The following is a 21,688-nucleotide window of genomic DNA, read 5'->3' as shown; positions in this document are numbered from 1 at the left end:
AGAAGTTTTCCATGATTGGGCTCCATCCTGATGATGTCACCCATATGTGAGGACAACCATCCTGCTTGTTCTGTGAGAAGAGACTTAACACGAAGGATTAAGCTGGGTCACCAACAGAGCTCTGGTACAGCACAGCCACAGCTATCTGGGAATAGTTCCAGAGGACTGGAGATGAGCAGATGTGTTTCCTAGTCAAAGAAGTATAAGTAAGGAGCATGCTGGGAACTATAGACTGGTAGTTTGAGCCCTGTGGTGAGCAAATTAATGAAAGCACTACTAAAATAGAGGATAGTGTAGTTTTTGGAATCCAGTGGATTGCAAGAATCAAGGCAACATGGTTTTATCAGAGGTAAATCTCGTCAGATTAATCTGATCAATTTCATTCATTGGGTGATTAGAGAGCTGGATCAAGGGAGAATGCTAGATGTAGTTTATTAGGATTTCAGTAAGGCCTTTGATACGGTTCAGCACAGAAGGCTTATAATAAATTGAACACCCTTGGTATGGGATCTATTATGACTGACTGGTTAGAAACTGGTTGAATGGCAGGCAACAAACGGTAGCAGAAAATAGAATTTTCTCTGAGAGGGTGTTACTAGCAGTGTGCTTCAGGTATCAATCTTTGGACCGATTCTTTTCAACATTTTCATGAGCAACATAGTAGGATTGTGAGGAAAGGTTAGACTTTTTGGCAAGGATACAAAATCTATTATAGAGTGGTTAGCCAGGAAGCTGTGGAGGGATCCAGTGAAGCTCAAGAAATGGTCTAGAATGTGGCAGCTATATAAAGCTAAAAAATGCAGAGTAATGCATTTAGGGGTCAATTTAATATGACCCACAGTGAAATCGGTGCTAGCTGTCTGCGTGTATTTTTTTAGCACACACAACCAAAGTCGTCGCCTCTGTGAGATGTAATAAAAGCCGCATATGTAAATGAAATGCACACAGAAAATCCACACTGATGTGAAATCCACATGGAAAAGCACGCACAAACACGCAGTCACAGCCCTATGTAATAAACTGCGCACAAACCAGCACCAATACCCACATTAATGTGTTGACCCATGAGTAATTCGTGGGGGGGGGGGCACGAGCCTTTCCCTTTCAATTAAACCATAAAGACATTAGTGATTCAGGAGTGGAACTGAAGATGGGTAGAGCAATATCTATCCCCTTCATGTTCCATCTCCAACCACTCGCAGCTGTTCTGGCAGAAGCCAATAGGCACGGGTAATGCAGCAGAGATTTTTTCTGCCGACTTGCAGACTGAAAAACACATCAGGAAATAGTGAAGGTAATCCAAGATTACCCCAGAGCTCAAAGGATAACTACACTACTGCCAGCAAAACCAGTCTCCAATCACACGCTTTAACTTAACACCTGCCCTGACTCAGGTGCTAAAACACCCACATATAAAAACCTGCATTAATCAATGCGTGCCTTACTGCATAGCTTGTGAATAAATTTGCCTCATTTGCATGCACTGGCACTAAACCAGCCATGTGTTTTTAAGCGGGTTTCTGCATGCCTTTTTCCAGCACTGAATACATTTCATACCTGACTAAGGCTAGTGAAGGAAACCGCGACACAGAAATGCGTGCAAGTACGTGTAAAAGCCCGCAGCAGCTTTTGCACTGCTTATTACATTGGCCCCTTAGAAAGCGAAAACCCAAAGGAGAAGTACAGTATTGGACATGAAATTCTTCTAAGCACAAAGGAAGAGCGGGATTTAGGGGTGATTGTATCTGATGATCTTAAGATGGATAATTCGACAGCAAAAGCTAGAAAGATGCTTGGTCGTATAGGGAGATTGGTCAGTAAAAAAAAAAGGAGATGATATTGCTCCTGTATAGGTCCTTGGTGAGACCCCATTTGCAATACTATGTACAATTCTGGAAACCACACTTTCAAAAGGATATAAACAGGATGGAATCAGTCCATAGGGTGGTTACTAAAATGGTCAGTGGTCTTTGTTCTAAAGCATATGAGGATAGACTTAAAGATCTAAACATGTACACCTAGAGGAAAGGCAAAGAAGAGGAGGTAAGATATGAGACAAGACTTTTAAATATCTCAGAGGTTTCCGTGTACAAGAGACTAACCTCTTTCAATGAAAAGGAGGCCTAGAAATAAGGGTCATGGGATGAGGGTGAAAGGTAGTAGACTCAGGAGTAAACTTAGGAAATATTTATTTACAGAGAGGATGGTGGATGCATAGAACAGCCTCCCAGGGGAGGTGGTAGAGAAAAAAAACAGTATCTGAATTCAAGAAAGCATGGGATAAATACAAACCTCTAAGGAAGTGATAGGAATTATAATGCTAAATTAATTAGGCAAATGAGCAGACTAGGTGGGTCATATGGTCTCTTCTTATGCTGTTATGTTTCTATGTTTCAAGAGCACATCTCCTTGTACTTTTTGAATGCTGAAATGTTTGCCTTTATTTTCATGGTCAACTCCTTGGTTTCCTTTTTCTCTTACTTTTATTTACTTTATTTTAGATAAAGTTTGTTGCCTTTGTTATAACTCATTTTAATTTGGCCCACTGTTGTTCCACTTTACCTATCTCCTCCCAGTCTTCTAGCTCTTCCATGAGGTATGTTGCCATTTTACCAAAGTCTATATTTTTGAAACCCAGGACTTTGATCTTCATGTAACTTCCCTCCCCTCTTGACTGTTCTATCAAACCATAATATCTGATAAAGTTCTTCTATCAGAAGATTTACTAATAATCTTTGCAGATAAGCATGCATACAGTAAGTCACATGCAGTTGATGAGCTGCTATTCTGGATCTTCTTTACCATGTTGTCCGATATTCTGGCATCTTTACCAGGAGGTGTGTTCAAAATAGTTTTGGAGAATTTTGCATTTCTTAAGACTGATTCTACTACTACAGAGTGGTGAGGAAGTTGAACTTTATCATGTTCCAAAGATGGCTGAATTCTATACTTAAGATCCAATTTCCTTGCTTCAGGAAGAATAGATAGAGGAGATTGCCACCTTTTGAAGAAGCCTGTGAACTGGGACTGCCAATTCCTGTCTACGCATATGAATGTACTTGAGCAAGCTGAAGATATCTTCTCTAGGTGTGGTAGGACATATTGCCCTGAGGAGACACTCCTAGGCTGCTGAGGGAGGGATCAACTGGAAGACCTGCGGATTTTTCATCCGAGGAAAAAAGATTCACTGGAGAGCGAATCAAATAAATCAATAAGAGGGACTACCTTTGGAGGAGAACAACTTTGAAATTTTGAATGGGTTGGAACCATTTAATACCTGCATTTATATGGAAGAATAGTAGACTAAGCATTCAAAATAGGAGCCACTTTCTCTAATGAAAGTGGAGGCAACTTAAAAACATCAATTAAGTAATTATTTACATAGTCTTCCCTCATTATTTTCAGAAAGAAATGTTAATCCATTAGAGCAGAAGGAATGGCTGGAGAAGAACCATCCAATTCTGGGATTAGAATTAGTGTACGCAATGGTGAAATCTCTTGTCTTTTTGACAGAGGTTTCACTATAGAATTTTTAGACTTTTCAGACTTCTTGACACCAAATATATTGGTACTGAGAAGATATGTGCACCAAGGTATCAGCGTCTATGCAAGCCTACGGTACCAACTTATTGTCTGTGCCAAATAGAGACTCAGTGGATGATGTCAACTCCCATGCTGAACTCCTTTTAGCAACATGCATCTAGGAGAACTTTCCATCTTTTAATGAATCAGTAATCTTTGGCATTAGAGAGCAGGAATTACTTCTCGCTTTCGTATGCTGGTATCCTTTGGTGCCAACCAACGCAGCTCACTTTCCCATTTACTGGAGGAGGAATGCGCTTTCACTGAGACTGCAGCAAGTCATGATTCAAAACACAAGAGAACTCTGCCGTTTTTACTTTGGGCAAAGGTCACTTTGCAGATGTAGACATTTTCTGTTTTCCAGAAGAGGAATAAACTATTCTAACAATTCATGGAGTGTGCAGCTCCTGGATCTTATGACCCTTTGGAGTTATACAAGTGCTTTTGGCAAAATTTGGCACATTGTGAGAAAGGTCTAGACAATAACACACCAATCATGAAAGTCAGTCAAAGACATTTTGATAGAGTATCTAGGACATATTTTGAAGCCCAGTTTTTATTCTGACATCTTGAAAAACACTGAGCCAATACCAAACTGAATTTTGGAGGCAAGAAATCTTGGTAAATACCATAAAAAATAAAAATAGTACTACTACCTAAATTACTTTTATTATATTTTATTTCAGGGTTTTTTTTAGGAGATTCACTAAAATAAACAATACATTTAGAAATTTTAAGGAAACTTGGAAAATATCTGAGTAGCTGGAAAAAATATGAGTGTGAAATTAAGAGCAGAAAAAAAGACTGTGGCAACTCGTTTGGCGAGTGGCCCCATGGTCTTTCTGAGCACTTAGAAAACTTTCTGTCTCAGCACCATTGGATGATGTCACCCACTTACATGGCTGATATTTTGCTTGTCCATAGAGAACAGATGAGCAAGGAGTTGTGCACTTTAGGTGTTGCTTAGCACTATAGGTGTTGCTCAGTCCCTGATATAAGAAAAGAAATATGAGAAATCAAGAGGACACTGTAATACATACCTGTGAATTCTGTATCCTGATTGTCCCAGGTGACAATGCTTGCGTCACTACCTGACCTTGTGGGGTAACCACAGTAACTGGCTGATATACTGTGCCTCCTAAAAATTAAACACAATTGGAAAATACAACTGTAAGACGGGAAGAAACTGAAACATTCCACCACAAAAAACAAGATTAAAGACCAGGGCTGAAACACAGACAAGTTAACAATATCAATACTGGAATATAAAGATCTTTTGTATTTTACAGACAGCTGCATGTTTTCAATCACATTCGAGATTAAGAGATATTAAACAATCACTTCATTGCAAAAACTGCTTCATATTTATCAATGAAAATCTCATAGTATTCTTTAGCAGGAAAAACTGTTCCTGTTAAAATAAATCATGATCCATCTTCTGACATTCATTGATAGAATATTTTTCTCTTTTTAAAAATCTGGAAAGCTTGATAAAGCAGGATATCAGTTCTCACACATGGGTGACATCATCCAATGGAGCCCGGCATGGAAAACTTATGTCAAAGTTAATAGAACTTTGACTGAGCCACTCTGAGAATGCTTACGCATGCAATATACCACACATCCATGAAGTGTCCCCTCAATCTTATAACATAGAATTAAATTACAATAATAAAATAATACTACCCACATAGTGGAAACTGAACTCTGCGAGGAGGCGGGTGGGTTTTGTGAGGACTGATATCCTGCTTCTTCCTTGAAGAACACCTGTTACAGGTAAGCAAAGCAGAATTGCTTAACTGAACAGGTGTTCTCAGAGAACAGCAGGATGTTAGTACTCACACATGCGTGACATCATCAGATGGAGCCCAATGAGGAAACATTGACTAAGCACACTGAGCATGCCCAATAGGCCCTAAACCACACGTCCACATGGGATCCCTCTTCAGTCTCATAACAAAGAATTACGATAAAATAAAAAATAGGAGAAACTCATATCCGTGGGGTGGCAGGTAGGTTTCGTGAGGCTAACATCCTGCTGTCCTCTGAGAACACCTGTTACAGATAAGCAACTCTGCTTTCTCTGAGCTCAAGCAGGATGGTAGTCGTCACACATGGGTGAATCTCTAGCTACAGGCTGCTTCCCAACAGAAAAGAGGACCAACAGACACCTAACCAGGTGACAACGGGCAGAACAACACCGGTGCTGTTGGTAACAGAGGGGGAGACAGCCTGAACCCAAACAACGGGCCCTAGGTTGGGACAGTTGAGTTCTACACCTCAAATAGGTTCCGGAGATCAGACTGGCCAAACCTACTGTCATGTCGGCCATTCCAGACAACAGTGAGATGTGAATGTGTGGAAAGAACTCCATGTGCAGATATCCTCCACGGGAACTGCTCGCAAGTGGGCCACTGATGCTGCCATGGCTCTGACAGAATAGCCTTGAAGTGACCCCTAAGATGCAGTCACGCTTGGGCATAACAGAAGGAGATGCAATCTGCTAGCCAACTGGACAGTGTCTGTTTGGCAACTGCAACACCCAACCTATTCCTATCAAAAGAAAAAAAAGTTGGGTGGACTGTCTATGGCCTTCTATCCGCTCCAGGTAGAAGGCTAAGGCTTGTTCGCCTTCATACAAATGGGGCCTGGGAAAGAAAATTGGCAGGACAACTGACAGCTTAATATGGAAATCTGTAACCACCTTAGGTAGGAACTTAGGCGGCATATGTAAGACCACCCTGCCATGATAGAACTTAGTATAAGGTGGACAAGTCACTAAGGCCTGAAGCTTGCTGACCCTGCGCACTGAAGTGACTACCACCAAAAATATGACCTTCCAAGTCAGGTACTTCAGGTCATAGGTGCTCATCAGCTGAGCAAACACCATGTTGAGGTTCCAAGACACAGGGGGAGACCTTAGGAGAGACTTCAATTGAAGCAGGCCCCACAAGAAATGTAAAAATATAGGCTCTACAGCGATGGACGTACCATCTACACCGTAGTGGTATGTGCCAATCGCACTAAGATGAACTCTGATGGAGTTGGTTTTTAAGCCAGCCTCCAATAGGTGTAGAAAGTAGTCAAGGAGTTTTTGTGTGGAGCAGGAGAATCGATCTAAGGCCTTCTGCTCACATCACATGGAAAACCTCCTCCACTTCAGTCCATAGGACTTTCTAGTGGAAGGCTTTCTGGAAGCCACCAGACCCAAGACACATGCTCAGAAAGATCAAGTGGCTGCAGGATTAACCTCTCAACATACAGGCTGTGAGCGACAGGGCCTGGAGGCTGGGATGCCACAGCCTGCCCTGATCTTGTGTAAAGAGATCTGAGGAAGTCCCCAGACTGATTGATTTCCAAATGGAAACTCCTACAGTAGTGGAAACCAAACCTGGCTCAGCCAATGAGGGGCTATGAGAATCATAATCCCCCTGTCCTCGCGAAGCTTCAAGAGAGTCTTTGCCAATAAGGGAATCGGAGGATATGCATATAGAAGACCCTTGCCCCAATGATGGGCAAGGGCATCCAAGGCTGGTTTGAAATCTGAACTGGACAGGGAGCAGAACTGAGGCACCTTCCAGTTGCAGGGGATGCAAACAGATCTCCGTCTGGGCTTCCCCAGAGGCAGAAAATCAGATTTGCAATCCCTTGGTCCAGGGACCACTTGTGGAGTCTAAAGGTTCGACTCAGCCTGTCCGCTATCACGTTCTCTGTTTCAGCCAGGTACATGGCCCTGAACATCATCCCATAGGCCTGAGCCCAGGAAAGATCTGAACCGCTTCCAGACACAGGAGGTACGATCCCGTGATTCATAAGAACATAAGAAATTGCCATGCTGGGTCAGACCAAGGGTCCATCGTCCAGCATCCTGTTTCCAACAGAGGCCAAACTAGACCACAAGAACCTGGCAATTACCCAAACACTAAGAAGATCCCATGCCACTGATCAATTAATAGCAGTGGCTATTCCCTAAGTAAATTTGATTAATAACCGTTAATGGACTTCTCCTCCAAGAACTTATCCAAACCTTTTTTGAACCCAGCTACACTAACTTCACTAACCACATCCTCTGGTAACAGATTCCAGAGCTTTATTGTGCGTTGAGTGAAAAAGAATTTTCTCTGATTAATCTTAAATGTGCTACTTGCTAACTTCATGGAATGCCCCCTAGTCCTTCTATTATTCGAAAGTGTAAATAACTGATTCACATCTACTCGTTCAAGACCTCTCATGATCTTAAAGCCCTCTATCATATCCCTCCCTCAGCCGTCTCTTCTCCAAGCTGAACAGCCCTAACCTCATCAGCCTTTCCTCATAGGGGAGCTGTTCCATCCCCTTTATCATTTTGCTTGCCTTTCTCTGTACCTTCTCCATCGCAACTATATCTTTTTTGAAGTGTGGCGACCAGAATTGTACACAGTTTTCCAGGTGTGGTCTCACCATGGAGCGATATAGAGGCATTATGACATTTTCCATTTTATTATATTATATTATACTTGGTCTCCCCAAAAACAACATGCAACCACTACAGATGCTACAAAATGCTGGAGCACGTTTACTCACTAACACACACCGCCATGAGCACATTACACCTGCCCTCATGTTCCTACACTGGCTCCCGGTAGCATCTAGGATCCTATTCAAAGCCTATATATATGATATGTTCTCATTACTTCATATTGTCTGTCAAGCCTGTTGCTAATTACTGTTTATGATATATGATATGTGTCACTATATTTCTTATTGTCTGTAAAGCCTGTTGCTAATTTACTGTTTATTGTGAACCGAGGTGATGTTATTAACGTGCCGCGGTATATAAAAAACCACTAAATAAATAAATAAATAAAATTAATTAACCATTCCCTTCCTAATAATTCCTAACATTCTGTTTGCTTTTTGACTGCTGCAGCACACTGAGCCAACGATTTTAAAATATTATCCACTATGATGCCTAGATCTTTTTCCTGGGTGATAGCTCCCAATATGGAACCTAACATCGTGTAACTACAGCAAGAGTTATTTTTCCCTATATGCAACACCTTTCACTTTTCCACATTAAATTTCATCTGCCATTTGGATGCCCAATCTTCCATAAGAACATAAGAAAATGCCATACTGGGTCAGACCAAGGGTCCATCAAGCCCAGCATCCTGTTTCCAACAGTGGCCAATCCAGGCCATAAGAACCTGGCAAGTACCCAAAAACTAAGTCTATTCCATGTAACCATTGCTAATGGCAGTGGCTATTCTCTAAGTGAACTTAATAGCAGGTAATGGACTTCTCCTCCAAGAACTTATCCAATCCTTTTTTAAACACAGCTATACTAACTGCACGAACCACATTCTCTGGCAACAAATTCCAGAGTTTAATTGTGCGTTGAGTAAAAAAGAACTTTCTCTGATTAGTTTTAAATGTGCCCCATGCTAACTTCATGGAGTGTCCCCTAGTCTTTCTACTATCCGAAAGAGTAAATAACCGATTCACATCTACCCGTTCTAGACCTCTCATGATTTTAAACACCTCTATCATATCCCCCCTCAGTCGTCTCTTCTCCAAGCTGAAAAGTCCTAACCTCTTTAGTCTTTCCTCATAGGGGAGTTGTTCCATTCCCCTTATCATTTTGGTATCCCCTTCTCTGTACCTTCTCCATCGCAATTATATCTTTTTTGAGATGCGGCGACCAGAATTGTACACAGTATTCAAGGTGCGGTCTCACCATGGAGCGATACAGAGGCATTATGACATTTTCCGTTTTATTCATCATTCCTTTTCTAATAATTCCCAACATTCTGTTTGCTTTTTTGACTGCCGCAGCACACTGAACCGACGATTTCAATGTGTTATCCACTATGACACCTAGATCTCTTTCTTGGGTTGTAGCACCTAATATGGAACCCAACATCGTGTAATTATAGCATGGGTTATTTTTTCCTATATGCATCACCTTGCACTTATCCACATTAAATTTCATCTGCCATTTGGATGCCCAATTTTCCAGTCTCACAAGGTCTTCCTGCAATTTATCACAATCTGCTTGTGATTTAACTACTCTGAACAATTTTGTGTCATCTGCAAATTTGATTATCTCACTCGTCGTATTTCTTTCCAGATCATTTATAAATATATTGAACAGTAAGGGTCCCAATACAGATCCCTGAGGCACTCCACTGTCCACTCCCTTCCACTGAGAAAATTGCCCATTTAATCCTACTCTCTGTTTCCTGTCTTTTAGCCAGTTTGCAATCCACGAAAGGACATCGCCACCTATCCCATGACTTTTTACTTTTCCTAGAAGCCTCTCATGAGGAACTTTGTCAAACGCCTTCTGAAAATCCAAGTATACTATATCTACCGGTTCACCTTTATCCACATGTTTATTAACTCCTTCAAAAAAGTGAAGCAGATTTGTGAGGCAGGACTTGCCCTGGGTAAAGCCATGCTGACTTTGTTCCATTAAACCATGTCTTTCTATATGTTCTGTGATTTTGATGTTTAGAACACTTTCCACTATTTTTCCTGGCACTGAAGTCAGGCTAACCGGTCTGTAGTTTCCCGGATCGCCCCTGGAGCCCTTTTTAAATATTGGGGTTACATTTGCTATCCTCCAGTCTTCAGGTACAATGGATGATTTTAATGATATGTTACAAATTTTTACTAATAGGTCTGAAATTTCATTTTTTAGTTCCTTCAGAACTCTGGGGTGTATACCATCCGGTCCATCCGGGTGTATACCATCCGGTCCAGGTGATTTCCAGGTGATTTCCAGTCTTGCAAGGTCCTCCTGTAATGTATCACAATCCGCTTGTGATTTAACTACTCTGAATAATTTTGCAAGGTCCTCTTGTAATGTATCACAATCCGCTTGTGATTTAACTACTCTGAATAATTTTGTATCATCCGTAAATTTGATAACCTCACTCATCGTATTCCTTTCTAGATCATTTATATATATATATATATATTGAAAAGCACCGGTCCAAGTACAGATCCCTGAGGCACTCTACTGTTTACCCTTTATTCCCTGCTTGACGACATACCATATGGCTACTTGGTTGTTGGTCTGGATTAGGACCATTCTGTTGGACAGCCAGACTCTGAAAGCTCATAGATTGCCCGAAGCTCCAGGAAGTTGATTTGACAAGAACATTCCTGAGCTGACCACACAGTCCCTGGGTGCCGAGCGCATCTACATGAGCTCCCCACCCCAGGGTAAATGTATCTGTGGTTAGCACAATTTGAGTAGAGAGATTCTGAAAGGAAATCCCCCGTTCCAGATTGGAGAGTACCTGCCACCAGCCAGAGAGACGGGGTGACTCGGATGTAATTGTGGAGGCTCTGAGTTGCCTGGCACCACTGCTACTGCAGGATCCACTGGGCTCTGTGTATGTGTTAAGCAGATGGGGCTCTAAGAAAGTGTTTGTTTGGAGTAAAGAAAGAGTTGTGAAGAGGACCTGTGGTTCTAAAACAAAGTACAGAGCGCAGGGGTGCTTAGAGCACCCAGATGGTTGAGTGCATGGATTTTTCAATCCCTAGCCAAGAAGTGCTCTTGACCAGCCAATCATCCAGATAGGGGAAAACATGGTGTGTGAAAAGATGTGGCTCAGAAGCTGCACTGAACAGAACCCCCCCCCCCCCCCCCCCCCAAAGTTTAAAAGTTTCAGGTAGAGAGGAAACTGTGAGCTAACCTGGTTGCAGGGACAGCTGGGAAGTAGCAAGTTTATACTGGCTAATGGGAGAAGCCCGGCTAAAGTGATTTAGTTATTGCTGGTTATGCAGGCTTTTTTAAACCTTTTTTTTTTGCCTTGAAAAAAAAAGAAAAGATGATGGAAAACTGGTGCAGCAAGGGTGTGGCCCTGGAAAAGCTGCCAGGGTGGGCTATGAGTGCAGTGAATGGAAATAAGGCAGGGCCCTAGTCCAACAAGCAAACTACTCTGCAGGGCAGGAGTGCAGCCACATAGGTCAGGCTGGTAGAGTTCCCAACTTTCCAGAGCCACAGGAAAGAGAGAACCTGAGGCTGGAGGTACCAGTGGCGTAGCCACGGTTGGGCCTGGGTTGCAGTTACCCACCCAATTTGGACCCAGGCCCACCCAACCAGAAGAGGCCTTTCGGAGCAATGCCGTCGTAGGATCCGGTGCCCGCTGACCCAGCTGCTCCCTGGTCCTCCTCCACCCGGGCTTAAAATGCTGTCAGCCCGGGCGGAACGCGGCAGGACAGCTGGAGTCAGCGGCACCAGCATGGTCTCTTCTTCCCACCCCCATCCTCCCCCCCGCGGCCCAGAAGCGGAAGTGGTGAGCAGCGAGTGCATGCGCGGGAAGAAGAGACCATGCTAGTGTGCTCAGCGTCAGTCCAAAGAACAGAAGAGAGGCACAGCCGGAAGAATGTGCGGCGCGGCTCGGAGGAAAATGAAGAAGATAGTCAACCCCCGCTGCCGATGGGACTTCTCCTCCACAAGGGCTGAAAGTGAAGTAGGTTGCTGCTGCCTTTAGGGATGGATGTGGAGGGGGCTGCTGCTGCCGCTAATCGGGGGGGGGGGGGGGGGGGGAGTGAATGATTGAGCAAGCATGTGTGTTGAGATCCTGTGTGTGTGTGAGATAGCATGTATGTGAATGATTGAGAGCCTGTATGTGTGTGATTGAGAGCTGATTTAGGTGAGAGAGCATGAGGATGTGATTGACAGCCTGTGTGTAAATGAGAGAAAGAGAGAGCATCTGTGTCTGTGTGTGATTGAAAGCTGGTTTAGGTGAGGGAGCATGTGAGTATGTGATTGAGAGCCTGTGTGTAAATGAGAGAAAGAGAGAGAGCATGTTTGTAAGCATGTGAATGAGTCTGTGTATGAGAGAAAAAGACAGCATGTATGTGTGTGATTAAAAGCCTGTGTGTGTAAGCGTGAAAAGATAGACAGCATGTGTGTAAATGTGTAATTAAGAGCCTATATAAGTGAGAGAGAAAAAGCATGTATATATGTGAGCAATTGAGAGCCAGTGTGAGAGAGAGAGAAAGGAGAAAGTTGCAAGCAAACCATCCCTCCTCCTGCTAATTCAAAACAATTTCAGGGCACCTGGATATCAAACTTTCTCAAGTATACAGAGCAAAACATTTTTGTATCCTTATTATTTTTCATTTCTGGGTCTTTGTGTCTGCTATTTTGAAATATTTTATTGGTATCTAGACATTTTTTTATATGATTTCTTAATTATTGGATATTCCATTCAACAGCTGTTTTGAAATAATCTGTTCTTTTTGTTAATATGGTTTTACTGCTACTGATTTTATATTTCTTGATTTGTTTTATAAGGACTGGTGATGTTTCTTTTTTTCCTTTGTTGCACTGCATACAGAGACTCTGGCTTGTTGCAGTTTCCAGTTCAGTTTTTGTCTGCATGCTTCTAGTTATGCGTTTTTGTCTCTTTATTCTTTGTTAGGTGAGGGTCAGCACATGTGATTCAGGTGAGGTTTTCTGCTGGTCTGTAGTTTCTGTGTAGGGCTCTATAGCAGCCTGACTTGGTCCGTTTTCCTAATAGGATCTGATTGCTTGTTTTCTTTGCTTTTTACATGATATACTTGTGCATTTATAAACTGCAAAAAATATAAAATTAATACAGATTAATAAGGAATTTTTAATGCTGGTAAGTGCTGGAAATAATTGAGGTAAATTATTTTAAAGTTTCTTGCATGATGCACAATGGCTGTTGCAAACTACTTAGAAAGCCATTGTAGGGTGCAGTATATGGCATTATTTATCAATAAGAATACAACTAGTAGGTCTCACACCTGCATGCCTATAGCCCACCCATGTTAACCTTATGCCCACCCAAAAAATCAATTCTGGCTACGCCACTGGGAGGTACAGGTACTTGAGAGGCAAGCTGAAGCTGGGAAGCCAGAAAGCCCACTCCCAGGTGCCTTGGCTGGTCAGGGAGACAAATGAGTGCAGACGGTGGCAGAAATAAAGATGATTGCAGCAGAGATTAACCAGGTGCTCAGTGAGCTCTGGCAATGCGCCCTAGGAAGTCCAGAAACTGCTTCTGGGAGAAGCCCTGAAAAGGGGGTAGTGAAGAACCCCGAGAGAGGGGTAACAGAGATACCTGGAGAGAGCAACAGAGACTGCTCAGGTGGAGGCAGTAGTGAGAAAGTGGAAGTCGGTGCTACAGGAGATGCCGAGGAAGATCCTGTAGGGTGTCCAAACACTACCAGGAGTCCAGAGAACTCCCAGGAGAAGCCTAGAAAGAGAGGGCATGGAAAGGCAAGTGAGAGATGCCAAGGGGAGACCAGAGGATGGCGCTGCGGAGACCCCAGCAAGTGAGGCTGCTGAGGAGCCTTTAGGTAAACAACAGGGATAGATGCCAAAGTCTTTTTCAAATCTTTATTGTAGTGGAGACGTATATTAAAATGGGAACTCTACCAGCCTGTTGTATGTGGCTGCACTCCTGCCCTGCAGAATAGTTTGCTTGTTGGAATAGGGCCCTTCCCTATTTCCATTCACTGCACTCATAGCCCACCCTGGCAGCTTTTCCAGGGCCACACCCTTGCTGCACCAGTTTTCCATCATCTTTTCTTTTTTTTTTTTCAAGGCAAAAAAAAGGTTAAAAAAGCCTGCATAACCAGCAATAACTAAATCACTTTAGCCGGGCTTCTCCCATTAGCCAGTACAAACCAGCCACTTCCCGGCTGTCCGGTATTTTAATATACGTCTCTCTAAAATAAAGATTTGGCATCTATCCCTGCAGAATATACAGAGGTGGAAACTGCGGAAAGCCCAGAGGGAGGTGCTGCAGAGTGTACAGAAGAGGAACCCGTGGAGATCCCAAAGGGAGGCACTGCAGAGAACCTGGAGGAAGAGTCCTTGGAGAGCCCAGAGCATTGCACTGTGAAGACTCCAGCAACTGAGGATACAAAGGAGCCAAAGAGGGGTTCTACTTCATAGATTCCAGATGCCAAGAGGCAGGTGCAGCTGGTTATAGAGGAACCAGCACTGGTGGCTCCCCAGTCAGTCCATAAAGCTCCATCAGGGTAGAATTTGAAACCAGAGCCAGCAAAGGACTTATTAAAGGACTGGGGGTGTGCATTGTGCGAACAGCACAATGGAATGGTGGTTGTCACACTGTCAAAGGTAACCCTAAGAGATGGGGGTGAGCATGTCATGAGGTACTCGTTCCTAAGCGTAGCTGGTGAGAAGCCAGGTGGTCTTGCACTCTCCTGGATGGGATCCAGAGGGAGTAGGGATGCTTGGCCCAATGAGTCCAAGCCGAAGGGAAGGGCATGTGAGGCAGTGCCCCTAGTGTTCCCCTAGTTGCCTAGTCCACCTTAAATGCCTTAAGGAGAGTATGCTCTATGGATGGGATCCTGTGGGGCAGGTGGGGCTCAGAGGGCATAACCAGAGACTGGGAATAAGAGCTGGGATCTGGGTGTGGCTAACTAGACCAGGCCCAAGTCTCCAGGAGGAAGGCAGCTCCGGTAACGTAACAATGTCCAAACACTGAGCTGAGACTAAGCAGAATAAACTGTGAGTAGAGAGAGAACACTGTTTGAAGGTAGACTTACTGTTGTATATTTATTTATTTATTTATTAAAGGCTTTTATATACCGACTTTCTTGATACAAATCAAATCAACTCGGTTTACATCGAACTAAGCAGTAACTATAACCAACCAAACAACAAGAGACAATTTGAAGGAGCATAAAGTTACATTATAACAAGGATGCCTTAACTGGGAGTAGGAAATAAAAGAAGGGAGAACGAAGATAGAGTACTATATACAAGAGGCTATGGGTGGGAGGCAAGGAGTATATATGACTGAGGCTGTGAATAAAGATTATGTTTTAAGAAAGGCTGGAGTCAGACTGAAGTTTTGCCTCCAGGCCTGTAGGAATCACTGCTCATTCCCTGAGGCAGTAATCCCATACCTTATTTTAAGGGTCGTAACTGCCATTCCGTGCATGTTATCCCCATGTTTAACAGTTTCCCAGATCATAAAAGTTGGGGCCCTCATTGTTTTTTGTCTGAAAATCTTGATGTGAGTAAATGCATCCTTGAGAATGAGAGAATCAAGGTGCCCAGGGAAATGATCTTGAACTTTTCTCTTTTCAGAAATTTGTTCAAGGCCCTAAGATCTAGGCTGGGATAGAGTCCTCCTGTTTTTTTTGGAATAAGGAAGTACCAGGACTAGAATCCCCGCCCTCTTTGCCCTGGAGGAACAGGCTTGACTGCTCTGCTAAAAGCACTTCCTGATGTGCTAGTGGTCCCCACAAAGCACTAGGCGGGTCACTCAAAAGGTTTAAACTGTACCCTCTTCGAACAATGGTGAGGACCCACTGATCCAAGGTTACATTGGGCTATCGGTTCAAGTAGAAATGCAGCCTGCCCCCAATAGAAAGATCCCTTACCACTCATATAGCAGACTTGGTTATACACCCTGTGATCCAGTCAAAACCAGTCCCCGGCGTTGTTTGGGCACTGGTTGGGGCTCTGGGGCCCTCTGTTGCCTGAGACATCTATAAGATGCCTGTGGCTGCCAACGGGGCTAAGGCAGCAGAGGACAGTATCTCCTCGAGTGGAAGAAGGACTTCCTATGGCCAAACCTCGAAGACCTCCTAGATGAGGAGGATAGGTCCTGAGTGGCAGTGAAGAACTGCTGGAGTGTTGCATGGTGGTCCTGAATTTGGGCCACCATGTCCTTCACTTTATCTCCAAAGAGATTCTCCCCAGTGCACAGCACATTAGCAAGTTGCTCCTGCACCTCCTGATGGAGATCTGATGCCCGCAACCAGGTAAGTCTAGGGTCACAGATCACTGCTGCAAAGATTCTTGATGCCATCTAAAAAACACTGTAGGTTGATCTAAACCCATGTTTCCCACACTCCAGACCCTTGTGCACCAGTTCAGTGTGCTACAACAGTCAAAAAAGCAAACAGAATGTTAGGAATTTTTAGAAAGGTAATGGTGAATAAAACATAAAATGTCATAATGCCTCTGTATTGCTCCATGGTGAGACCGCACCTTGAGTACTGTGTACAGTTCTGGTCACCGCATCTCAAAAAATATATAGTTGTGATGGAGAAGGTACAGAGAAGGGTGACCAAAATGATAACGGGGATGGAAATGCTCCCATGTGAGGAAAGACTAAAGAGGTTAGGGCTGTTCAGCTTGGAGAAGAGATGGCTGAGGGGGGATATGATAGAGGTGTTTAAAATCATGAGAGGTCTAGAATTGGTAAATGTGAATTGGTTATTTACTCCTTCGGATAATAGAAGGACTAGGGGGCACTCCATGAAGTTAGCATGTGGCACATTTAAAACTAATCGGAGAAAGTTCTTTTTCACTCAACGCACAATTAAATGCTGGAATTTGTTGCCAGAGGATGTGGGTAATGCAGTTAGTGTGGCTGGGTTTAAAAAAGGATTGGATACGTTCTTGGAGAAGAAGTCCATTACCTGTTATTAATTAAGTTGACATAAAATAGCCGCTGCTATTACTAGCAACAGTAACATGGGATAGACTTAGTTTTTGAGTACTTGCCAGGTTCTTAAGGCCTGGATTGGCCACTGTTGGAGACAGGATGCTAGGCTTGATGGACCCTTGGTCTGACCCAGTATGGCATGTAATATCAAAAAATATCAATATCAAATATTAACTAGAGAGTGTCCTACTGCTGTTGAGGTAGTTGCTCGGCCACTCCTTGCACCTGCTTCAGGATGTCCCTCATTAACTGGCCTAGACCGCAATGCAGGCAATAAGCATAAAACCCTGAAACACCTTTCTCCCAAGAGCATCCATGACCCTCTGATCCTTCTTCGGGAGGGCACGCTGAAGAATGGGTCTGAGTGCACTTGGCTTTCTTGAGATTGGATAGGACCACCACCGATTTGTTTGGCAGCTGACACTTGCTGAATCCGAGAGCCTTTTGGATGAGATAGATCGCATCTGCTTTCCTGTTGATGGGAGACCCTGAGAGGGGATGTTCTCATATCCTCATCAGTAACTCCAAAAGGATGTTGTGTATGGAGATTGCCACGATCTCTTTGGAAGGCTCCACGTACTGAAGGATATCCAGCATCTTGTGTCAAGTATTTGCCTCAGTCTGTAACTGAAAAGGGATGGCTTCCGCCATCAACTGGAAGAAATCTGCAAAGGAGAGGTCTACCAGTAAAGATTTCCTTCTGTCATCGGGAGGAGACAGTTCTGAGGAGAGACCCTGATGCAGAGTCCGAAACATCAGAAGAGTCATCCCTCCAGGAATTGTATAGGCCCTCAGCCTCGCTGTCATAGACAGGGCACAGGATCCAAGGTGTTTGGTCCTTGGACAGCAGGATGAAAACTGACTCAGCTGACCATAGTAGCCTGGACCCTGAGGCCTCTCCCATCGCTGGGGGAGCTTCTCCTCTGAGGAACCAGGGACAACCTCCAGAATGGCCAGTGGCTACTGGGCAATGACTAGGTCCCAGGTACTGACACAAGTGATTGTGCGATGAGCGCTTGCAGGGATTCAAGCAGCAGCTTGAGGATGGATGGTGCCAGCCCCAGTGCCACAACTCTGAGGCCAAGCACTGCCTGATACACGGCCATCACCACATGCTTCTCCAGCTCCTCTTCAAAGATCTCTGATGCCAAGGCTGTCTGAAATCCAAGAGGTGTAACCAAATCCAATTCAAAACAGAGAGGAGGATCAGTGGAAGGCATTGAGACTGATGGAGACCATGCAAACTCCTAATCAATGGAGAACTGGCACTGGTCACCATGAGGTCACTTTGGGGGCATCACAGCTAAAGCTGGGTCATCCCTGTGCCCAGCACCATGCATCGATGGGGACTGATGCTGATGCTTCTTCGGCTTTCCTTGTTGCTTGGATCGGTCCTTCCTCGATGCCAAGGCCAAAGACAGTGAACCTGGATGAGGCAGGCGATGGCTTATCTCCGGAGTCCCTGGCAGCTGTCAATGCTGACGGAACCGATGGCCCCAATTGTGATGGCTCGATATCCATCTGTGTGACTCCGATATCCCTTAATGCCAATGCCAATGGATTGGGGCCTCATCTGTTCCAAAGATGTGCTCCATCTTATCGAGCTGGATCTTATGCCTTTTAGGGGTCATCTTAGCGTGCTTGCTGTAACCTCGGATGTCATGTGATGCCCCCAGGCAGCAGATACATCTATACTGCTTAAATCCTGATGAGGACATGTGTGTTGCAAATGAAAAGGGTTACAATATCAAAATCAATGATGGAGACCTTCGATGGCTGGTGAGCACTGAGCACACCGCCACCTTGGGGGATCGACTGCAAAATTAAATTTAGCAGAACCATTGAAAACCCTGGCAAAGTCAATAAGGGGACAACCAGGGAGACCCCGTCTTGACCCCATGATCCCAATTACTCAATTTACATTAAAATCTTCTGTAAAAGAAGTTGTAAAAAGTAGAGAGACTCACTAGCTGTGAGACACAAGGATTTGCAGAAAAGAAAAAAACTGAGGGGACCCTCTGTGGGCTCATGGTATATTGCATGTGTGAGCATGCTCAGAGAGGCTCAGTCAAAGTTCTAGAAAGTTTGACATATGTTTTCCATACCGGGCACCACTGGATGATGCCACACATGTTTGAGAGCTGCCATCCTGCTTGTCTTTGGACAAATGTGCTTATTAAACCTAATGATGACAGGTACAGTATATGGGGTATTTCTCATTTCTTGCATCTCTGTCAGTGTATGTGCACTTCATGTTCAAATTATTTCTGTGACTTGAGGTGGCTGCTGAAGCTGCTGTTTAGTTTGACAATTTGGATTTAGCTTTTCAAACATTATTTAAAGAAGTATGAGAAAGAAATGTTGAAGTCCTTTCACTAAACTGTCTTGCAGATTGATTCTTTGGGCCTCATTCACCAAACTAGCAGCCTCAAGGGGATAAGTTGTGCGAGTTATCTGTCTCCTAAGGATTCCCCTCTACCAGCTCTAGCAATACTCCTCCAAGACTGCATAGGGTATGGGGCTAGCTCTGCCCTGCTCCCCATCACCTGCACCCAACTAGACTCAACTTTAAAGGTTGCATCCCTTGCATGCTCCTTCACATGCATCATCGCACACACCCACTGCAACACTAGCACTACCCCACCGGGTTCTTCACATGGACCCCAACATTGCACAAACAGGACAGTGATACTGCTACATGCACCCCTATATCAGAACCGACCCCAATGGTGAGATTACTTACCTGATAATCTCGTTTTCCTTAGTGTATGTATGTATTTATTTATTTATTTATTTATAACTTTTATATACCGACGTTAATAGGCATATCACATCGGTTTACAAAAGTGTAGACAGATGGACTCAGAACAAGTGGGTATAGTGTGCTCGTGATAGCAGTTGGAGACGGATCTGACGTCAGCACGGGTACATATACCCCCACAGGAAGTGAAGCTCTTCAGTAATCTTCCTTGCAAAAGCTGTTATGGATATATGTGTACTGACAATCAATGAAATAGTGAAAACAGGATTCCCCTGACCGATTGATAGTAGCTGGAGACCGCCAGCATTCCCAACCGGAAGGCGTCGACACCTGGCAGAGTGGACACACTCATGTAAGAAGTGATAAGGCTTACCTTGAATCGGTGAAACCAATGTAGACAGGCAGCTGGGCGGGATGCTGAGTCCATCTGTCTACCCTAAGGAAAACGAGATTATCAGGTAAGTAATCTCACCATTTCCTGTCGTATAGCCAGATGGACTCAGAACAAGTGGGATGTACAAAAGCTTTACTCCCGGACTGGGCGGGAGGCTGCCTGAGGACCGTGTAACACTGCCCTCGCAAATGCTGTGTCCTCCCTGGCCTGGACATCCAGACGGTAGAACCTGGAGAAGGTATGGAGGGAGGACCACGTCGCCGCTTTACATATTTCTGCAGGTGACAGCATCCTAGATTCAGCCCAAGATGCCGCTTGGGCTCTGGTAGAATGAGCCTTGACTTGAAGAGGCGGTGACTTCCCGGCCTCTACGTAGGCCGCTCTGATAACTTCTTTAATCCAGCGGGCGATGGTGGGCCGAGAGGCCGCTTCACCTTGTTTCTTCCCGCTGTGAAGGACGAACAGATGGTCAGTCTTTCGTACTGTTTCTGTCATTTCCAGATATCTGGGCAGCAATCTGCCGATGTCGAGATGGTGTAGCAAACGCCCTTCTTCAGATTTCTTCAAACCTGCCGTAGTTGGCAAGGATATGGTCTGGTTGAGGTGAAATTGTGAGACTACCTTAGGCAAGAAGGATGGAACCGTGCAAAGATGGATAGCCTCAGGAGTGATTCTGAGAAAGGGATCACGGCAGGACAGTTCTTGTAGCTCTGAGATGCGGCGTGCTGAACATACAGCCAGCAAGAACACCATCTTCAAAGTGAGAGAACGGAGAGACAGGCCCCGAAGGGGTCTGAAGGTGGATCCCGCGAGGAAATCCAAAACAATGTTGAGGTTCCACAAAGGCACTGGCCACTTCAGTGGCGGACGAATGTGCTTAACTCCTTTCAGGAAGCGAGAAACATCTGGATGCGTGGCAATGGTCTTGCCATCCCTCCTGGGACCATAGCAAGACAGCGCAGCCACCTGAACCTTGATGGAGCTTAGGGATAGACCCTTCTGAAGCCCATCCTCCAGGAAATCCAGAACAATAGGGATAGTAGTCACATGTGGATTGGTGCCATGAGTGTCGCACCAAGCTTCAAACACTCTCCAATCCTGACGTAGGTGAGGGATGTGGAGAACTTGCGCGCTCAGAGGAGTGTATCTATCACTGGCTCCGAGTAACCTCTTTTCTTCAGTCTAGCCCTCTCAATGGCCAGACCGTAAGAGAGAATTGAGCCGGATCCTCGTGAAGGATGGGACCTTGACATAGCAGGTCCCGGAGCGGAGGCAGGGGAAGAGGCTCCCCTGCCAGTAGCCTTCTCATGTCCGCGTACCAGGGTCTTCTTGGCCAGTCTGGTGCCACTAGAAGAACTAGGCCCCGGTACTTCCGAATCTTGTGGATAAGGGTGCCCAGCAGGGGCCACGGAGGAAAGGCGTATAGCAGGGCCCCTGGGGGCCATGGCTGAACCAGGGCGTCGATCCCTTGAGAGAACGGATCTCGCTTGCGGC

At 44.6% G+C, this 21,688-nt stretch overlaps 1 protein-coding gene across 7 annotated transcripts in view; it reads right to left on the bottom strand.

The window, feature by feature from the left end:
- The window catches only part of PKNOX1 (PBX/knotted 1 homeobox 1), a 278,453-nt gene that overhangs the window by 114,990 nt on the left and 141,775 nt on the right, over positions 1-21,688 (bottom strand). For all 7 annotated transcript variants that reach the window (XR_003852751.1, XR_003852750.1, XM_029577804.1 and 4 more), the window contains one exon: positions 4,623-4,720. Coding sequence is in view for 5 of the 7 variants with exons in the window: in XM_029577804.1 (XP_029433664.1) it covers positions 4,623-4,720 (98 nt within the window). In the remaining 2 variants the exon portion in view is untranslated. The remainder of the gene's footprint in view (positions 1-4,622; positions 4,721-21,688) is intronic.

The sequence above is a fragment of the Rhinatrema bivittatum genome, chromosome 15 (assembly GCF_901001135.1).
Source record: "Rhinatrema bivittatum chromosome 15, aRhiBiv1.1, whole genome shotgun sequence".
Taxonomy (NCBI): Eukaryota; Metazoa; Chordata; class Amphibia; order Gymnophiona; family Rhinatrematidae; genus Rhinatrema; species Rhinatrema bivittatum.
Note: the sequence above shows the minus strand (reverse complement) of the source record. Positions and strands in the feature narration are given on the sequence as shown.